At 35.1% G+C, this 7,500-nt stretch overlaps 1 protein-coding gene across 3 annotated transcripts in view; it reads right to left on the minus strand.

Annotated features, from left to right (window-relative positions):
- The window catches only part of LOC105337870 (homeobox protein Meis1), a 55,599-nt gene that overhangs the window by 27,384 nt on the left and 20,715 nt on the right, over positions 1–7,500 (minus strand). For all 3 annotated transcript variants that reach the window (XM_011442794.4, XM_034469378.2, XM_034469379.2), the window contains exon 8: positions 2,124–2,262. In XM_011442794.4, coding sequence (XP_011441096.3) covers positions 2,124–2,262 — 139 coding nt within the window. The remainder of the gene's footprint in view (positions 1–2,123; positions 2,263–7,500) is intronic.

Consider the following 7,500-nt stretch of genomic DNA (forward strand, 5'->3'; position numbering starts at 1 on the left):
AAACAGAGATATAGAGAAAATATCATTACTGATGCCTCTAATGAAATCTAGATGAAAATTACACTTCTTTTTAAAAGTGGACATCATGCGCAAAACTACCAGCTACTTAGCATATTCAACAATGCCTCAAGATGATGAAGATCACAATTAATTTCTTTACACTTTCTGATCAAGGACTAAATTCTGTGGAAATTGTAACATTCCTTTTCTATCGTCACAACCACCAATGCAATCTTATTTATTTTTCAAACAATTAAACTTCAAAGAAAACAATCATCTATGAAGAATTCTGAGTGATCAGTCAGCACAATTTAAAAACAAACTTAGGTGAGACTAAATACCCTGTAGAATGGCAAGAGCTGTCAGCAGATGGGGTAGGGTGAAGCCCCTCCATGCAAACTTAAAGTGATTCAACATAAAACAAGTCCTGTTTTAGTCTCCTTTTCATTAAATGTTCACCTTTGAGTAAACCTTTGTCAGGAAAAGAATTTGCCTTTGTATACTTAAAACACCTGTCAGAAGTCGACGGAGAGGAATATATATGCTGATCATAGTGAAACAAGGGGAGGAAATTTGTAAAGTCAACATCTGGCTCTCTATCAAGTGAGGAGAAAACTTGATTTTGTCTGTTGTAAAACTGCTGGGCATATAAACTGAGGATGCTTCAAATATTGTGTCTTGAAGACCATCTGAATGTTGTGTATGAAAAACCAAATCTACCAAACTTCAAAGAAGCAGCAATTAGCTTTCTCTGTGCTGATCTAAGCGAGGCTGGAGGAGGCTTTGGGGTGTTATTTGTCATGATTTGATAATGAGCAATCAAACCTAGACTTGATGCCCTGTGCCCCAGCCTCCCTATCCCTACCACTGAGTCCTATGTGTTACAGCTATTAAATGTGTGTGATATCATACCTCAATCATAATAACCATTACTAAGCTCCAGTGTGATTAGCAAGCTTTGCCAACATTCCCATTTTTCATCTTTAATCCCAAAGAAGATAGGAGCTATCAAGTCAAGATTTGAAAAGATGTGGTTCCTATTACACCGCCAACCTACCACCCAAGTACCTAGCATTCACATTTATTAAACACCAATTTTCTCTGTAGAACCCTCAAACAAATTCTGTTATCTTCACCCTCAACCTCTCTCTGTGTCTTCGGAGAATGCCTCTTGAAGCTTCGTGGGGCTTCCCTTTGCAAACTCTCTTAATTCAGAGTCTTTAGCACTGGATATTGCTGAAAGCTGGAAATGTATTTTATATTGATATCTTATAACGGTGTTTGATATTGTCAGCACAAGTTTCTTTGATTACTTTTATTTCCAAATTCTTCACTTTGCAAACACTCTAGGCATGGCATTTAGGGGATTTTCAAGAAGTGTTTAATAGTTAACTGACTTGCACCAAAAGTCTTCAGATTTTACAACTTTCCTGCAATGAATGGTCTCTTGCATCTGAAGAAAACAGCTGCAGTTAACTTCTCTGACTCTAATGGACTCTTCTCCAGACACTATCATTAAAATTCAGGCATACTGTAATCATTAAACACTGGTACTAATAATGATAAGCCTGTTTCTCCAGTTTAATGAGAGTTTTAAAGTTCCATCAAAATACTGAGTCAACAAGCTGAGAAGTAGAAGTTCCATAACCTTCCTGTGTGAGAGTCCCTATCACTGAAGCTGCCACAAAAGTGAACAACCTTTTAGATTCCCATAAAGCAAACTTGAATTACCATTACAAATAGTTTAAATGCAATATTGAATTCAGAATCTCCACCTCAATCCCAAGTTCAAACATAAACAGTCTAGCCCTCAACAAACACTGCTAACACACTGATCAGGACTCAGAATTCTTCAGTGAAATATTGATGATGAATAAAAAAGCATTAACACAATGCTGTATATGTGTCTGTGTTGGTTACCAATAAAATCTACTGATGACTCCTATGTTGCTATTACTCATAAACAACAAGAGATGGGAGCCCCATGGATGTGCTATATTGATATACTGATGGTAAAATAGGCTCCTGTTGGTCAAATTACCAACAGAATGGCCTTGAGGTAAAGGCAGCATCACTAACTGCAGCATAGGCAGCATATACAAGTATAGGCAGCATAAGCTTACCTGATTCACTGATGTTGTCTGCATTGTGAGATGAATTAGATGTTGCGTTTGATTGACTAGGTGTGATAGGCGTGTCCCCTGAGCGCGAGGACTGGGTATCTTCCTGGGGCCCGAAGGTCAGGCTCTGTGAGGGTGGACGCTGAAACAGGAAACACGAAAAAGTTAAATACATGTTAAATATATGCAAGGCCATGTACAATAATTAGGTGTTGGCATTTTATGCTGCAGTTATACTGTGTTAGATGGTAACAATATCTGGTATGGCATATACATAAAACACAATTGACATATCCTAGAAAAAATTATTTTTGATGAAAGTACCAAAATGTTAACAGAAATATTCAATATAAGCAGTTGAATTGCAAAAATTAAATTTTTAATTTCATTCCAAAATTATCAAAAACTAACAAATATGGCCTACACAAATATAAAGTATTCTACAGCAATCCATTTTTGGTCACACAAAACTAATTATTTACTAATTATTTACTACGCATTTAAATATCTTTGATTAATAAATAATCAAATCCTCTTATGAAAAAAATTGATTATTCGGTGCTTTGCTGCACATGCAACCAAATGTAGCTAATAGATTTAAAATGATAGCAACATAAGGCGTGTTTTTCAATGAGACAGGTGCCCTGTCATTTAATTGTCACCTGACGCAGAATTTCACACTTTTGATGCATTGAAGTGAGGAAACATGGAGCGAGATTTCTTTTTTCATGGAAGCCACTACTCATCATGAATTTTTTACTGTGTAGTTCCAGAGTATCTAATTATGCATGGAGATCCAGTGATAACATTTTCAATAGTTAATGATTACACATAATGAACTAGGCAGAAAACTAAGGGAAATTATAGCACCAAACCAAACACTTGCATTCAGATGATGTTTATTTATGCTAATTTTTCAATTTTATGCGAGGCATGATATCATCAACTAATATATTTTTGATGTGGAGGAGGTAATAGTTTTATTCAAAATACTTAATAAAATCAAACTTTTGAAAAAAGACAATCAATTTTAAATCTAACCCAGAATTTTTTAGTGCATGGTTATGAAAAATTAACAAGAGGGATGGTAGCTGTGCAATTAAGTTGTTTGTTATTTCTTACATCCATTTGGGTGGCAGAAAGGTGGGCATAATTTGTGTATGATGCACCCGGTATAAAATGATTATTACAAATAATAGTTGGGACCTTCCTCTTCCATTCACACCAAGGGTCATTATGTCATCTTGGGTAGACACCAAACTTTCAGCACACTAGGTTATTTAATGTAATGGATACTCCACCAAGAGTTCACATGCCAGTTGTTCCCTTTGACTGTCAAAAAATAGGCTTGTCAACAACTTTAGTCTTCTAGTGACTTGGTTAAAGTGTTCATACACTGAGGGAAATGACTTGGAAATCTGCCTTTCACAGTTGATTTATTTGAAAGAAATGTATTTAGTGTAACCTATACATTATATTTGAAGAGAGGGACATTAGATGTTTAAAACACAAAGGTCAAACTAGGGAAAACTTCTCCACATAAAAACCTTTGTTTACATGACACTGCAGATTATTTCAAAGATAAAGAATTAGTGGTCTGTAAATATTAACCCATTATCATTTGTTGCACTTACAAGCACTTCTTTTACAGATTAAGTTACACATAAATGAAACACAAATATGTCTAGTATTTGGCATGTATATGAACCGCTTTTAATGTCCCTTTGCAAACTACCCTTCCAAGTCATGAAACACTTTTCGGTATCTAAATTTTGTGACAGAAGCCAGCCAAAAAAAACCCTGATGTCTGATTGCAGAATTGATTATTCCTGCTTTGTCTTTCAGAATAAAAGGAAATGCAGAACAAGAAACTAGCAAAGAATGTCATCAATAATTAACGATTAATGCCAATAAAAATGAGAAAAAAGTGATTATGTCAGATAGAGTCTCTGCAAAATTCTCCACTTTCTGTCATAACCCAGAAAAATATAAAGCGTGGAACACTGAGATAAACATAACAAAACGCATTATAAGGACACTTAACCCTGATGTGATGTACTAACACACTGTCCTGTGATGATCCAGCTTTCAAAACACCCTGAGATTGCCAGCATTTTTTTACTACTGGATTGACTACAGTTACAGCTCATCTCCACTTTGCTGGGGAAAATCATGAGCTCTCCAAGGTCATAATAATTAAGTGCAGGTGAGCAGGCTAAGGTAGTGCTGATTTTGTGATGGTGTGGAGTAACTGCTGCTGATATGAAAATTGTTCACCTTGAAATTAGAGATTTTCCATGACAGCCACCCTTGACATCAATGCAGGCTAACTTTTTAAAGACCCGGGTGATAGATTTTGGCTGATTTTTATCTGACGCATACCTGTCTGTTTATGTCACATGGCTATACTCCCGTATTGTCTGCTTGATTAGGCAAACAACTATATGTCTAAAACACTGTGACTCTAGATGGGCCGATATCCTTCTTCTGTCATCATATCAAGATTGGCAAAAAGACAAATATATCAAGTACAAGATTCCCCAGATTATCATCTTAACAATTCCTTCCCATTGTCTTCTGTACTTCTCAATATCTTTTGATATCTTATTTTATAGGTAGATGAATATCACAATCTTAGCTTATCATTCTCAAACATATTCAAGAAATGCACGCCATAAGCATAATTTCATCAAAGGACTTAGCGTTATCTTCTGTATGTCTTGCATTGAGACGGGTCAGCCATTAGATAAACCTTTGAATTGATTTCCCAATCTTGTCTTACAGAAAAAAATCTTCATAAAAAAAATTTCCAAAATAGTCACAAAATAACCCAAAATATGAATCCTTGCAGCAAAGTGGAGAAAATTTATGATCGTAACAGCTAAATGCGATATTAAAACCCTGTTCCTCTCATCAGAAAGTGGGGAAAGAGCCTATGGGGATTTTCTGTCGAGGCAATATTGACAGTGGAATGCCCAGGACAATAGTTTTATCAATATATCTACAAAATCTGGCCATCCTGTAGGCCCGAACTATGCACAGCATCTATTGGGTCTACTGAGAGCGATGGGAGACTGATGTCCTTTTCTTCCTCCGTAATGAGGAGATTCATACAGGGAGATAACTCTTATCTATGTGAATTTTCATTTAAACAAAGAAATATTAATATACATTAATAAGATAGCGATTATGATTAAAGAATCTCAACACAACATTTTAGTAATAGTTAATACCCATATAGTTTTTGGTAAATTTTATCTTGAAAAAATTATCCACGTAAAAAATAAAAAAATTAATAAGGAAACAAAAATCAAGTAAAACAGAAAAAACCATTTTACTATTCAGGGAAACTGGTGGGACTATTATATTTAAATAAACATTATACAACTGTAAGGAAATCAATAAAAGGCGCACATTATTCTGTGCTAGGCTGTGAATTCCGGAGAAAATCCACTGGTCGACAGTGGTCGATGCCCGATAGTCCTCTCCAAAATTAACTTGACCTTACTCCGTTCCAGGGTTATTCAATTTTGCAGAGGGTTAGGAAATGACACCATATCGATGGCGAATTTACTGACCAATCTCAAGTCATTAAACGCAGTCTTTGCATTATCTTAATTACTTTCAGCAATTACTTATTCTACAAGATTAACGATGATTAATTATGTAGAAACGACAATTCTCCAGGTTAGAAATTTTTGTAACTACACCGCGAGTAGAGCCAAGCTAGACAATGGTATATATTGAGTAGAGATGACAGTTGGCGTGTCAGCAAATTTATTGTACAGGCACCGATATTAAACCAACTATTCCTAAGAAATTATAATGTTCACATTACGACCACCATAACATACATTTCCTGTCATAGAGTGCCGATTATTGCGCTGTATACTGAGCGGGAAAACAATGCACACTTATACAAACTAACACAACAATGCCGGCTTTCACTCGATCGTTTAACGTTCCCTTCGACAGTCCAATCTTTGCCTTGCAGAGTCCTAGAGAGATTCACAAAGCACATCTTTCTACTTAGTCAATGACCCTTTGTCTCGCATGTCTGCTGCGGATGAATTTTTGCGTTTGTTAGTAACACCGTTTTCTGCTTTGCACGTCCAGCTGCGAGTCATAAACACGTGTGATGGCGGGCGAGGAGGTGAGAATGTTGGATTTTTACAACATCAGCATCTGACTTTAAACTTTTTAAAGAGATAATATTCCGGAGTAGTTTTCAGAGCTGCGGTTTTTGTACATTGCAACCTATTTTAGAGATCTGTTTGGAGATGAAAAAGATATTTAGTTTAATTTTTGTGCTGGAAAAATAAGCAATTCATTGCTCTGAAATATGGATTTGTGTGTAGAACAATTTATTTTTTTAATCTGTAAATTAAAATAAACGAATAGAAATCAACAGAAACATGCAATGATTTAAGTTGGTGATAATTTCAGTCAGAGAAATTTTCACCCAATGCAATTATTTATTTTTTTCCATATTTTATTGTCACAGCATACTGGATATGCTTAAAACATTAATAACAATATCGCGTGACCCTATTAACAATAAATTAAACGCAGCTAGCGGTATTCTAAGCTTGCGACACCTCGTCAAATCTAAAGCGCAATTCATTTCCAGGTTACTTAGTTGAAAACAAAATACGTCAAAGAATTTCAGGAATTATGATTTACACCGCATCGTTACTCTCTCAATTGTTTTAATTTAATGTCCTCATTTTTTACATTTTATTTTCTAAGATAAGTCTCGAGGGTGATTGTTTCATCTGACGAGGGATAATTTTGACAGCAGTGATAAAATGAAACCATCGCTCAACCTATATATCTGTTTATTTTAACAGTTTCCAATGTTTAGGATATTCGCATGCATATTATTATTATCATAGACAAAAATCAGTACTAAGATGGGTGTTTTCTCTAATTTTTCCGCGTTCGTTGGCAACATGTTATTTGGCGGCAATAAAACATGTTCATTACGCACAAAATGCCTCAACCTTATCTTCATCATTGACATTTATTTAGTGCATATTAAATATGAGCACACGGTGACGTATTAATCTATAACGGGGTCGGGAATAAACCCCTTTGCTAACTCACTTATGCTTGTATGTTTACATTATACAGAGCAAAAAAAAGGAAGACGACTAAATTTTTGAAATCTTACCAAGATTATTTATGTTAATCCAGCAAGTTATGCCCAATAACATTAGCTTATAAACTTAGAATTTCCGATACAATTGAACAATTGTGAGTGAAATCACTTGCACATCGAAGAAAATATGTTGTTTGTAACCAAATATTTTCAAATTTAGATACAGTTTAAGGTGTTAATATTTCGACAATTATCTATGTATTTTTTTTAATTGGCATA

Source organism: Magallana gigas, chromosome 6, assembly GCF_963853765.1.
Source record: "Magallana gigas chromosome 6, xbMagGiga1.1, whole genome shotgun sequence".
Classification (NCBI taxonomy): domain Eukaryota; kingdom Metazoa; phylum Mollusca; class Bivalvia; order Ostreida; family Ostreidae; genus Magallana; species Magallana gigas.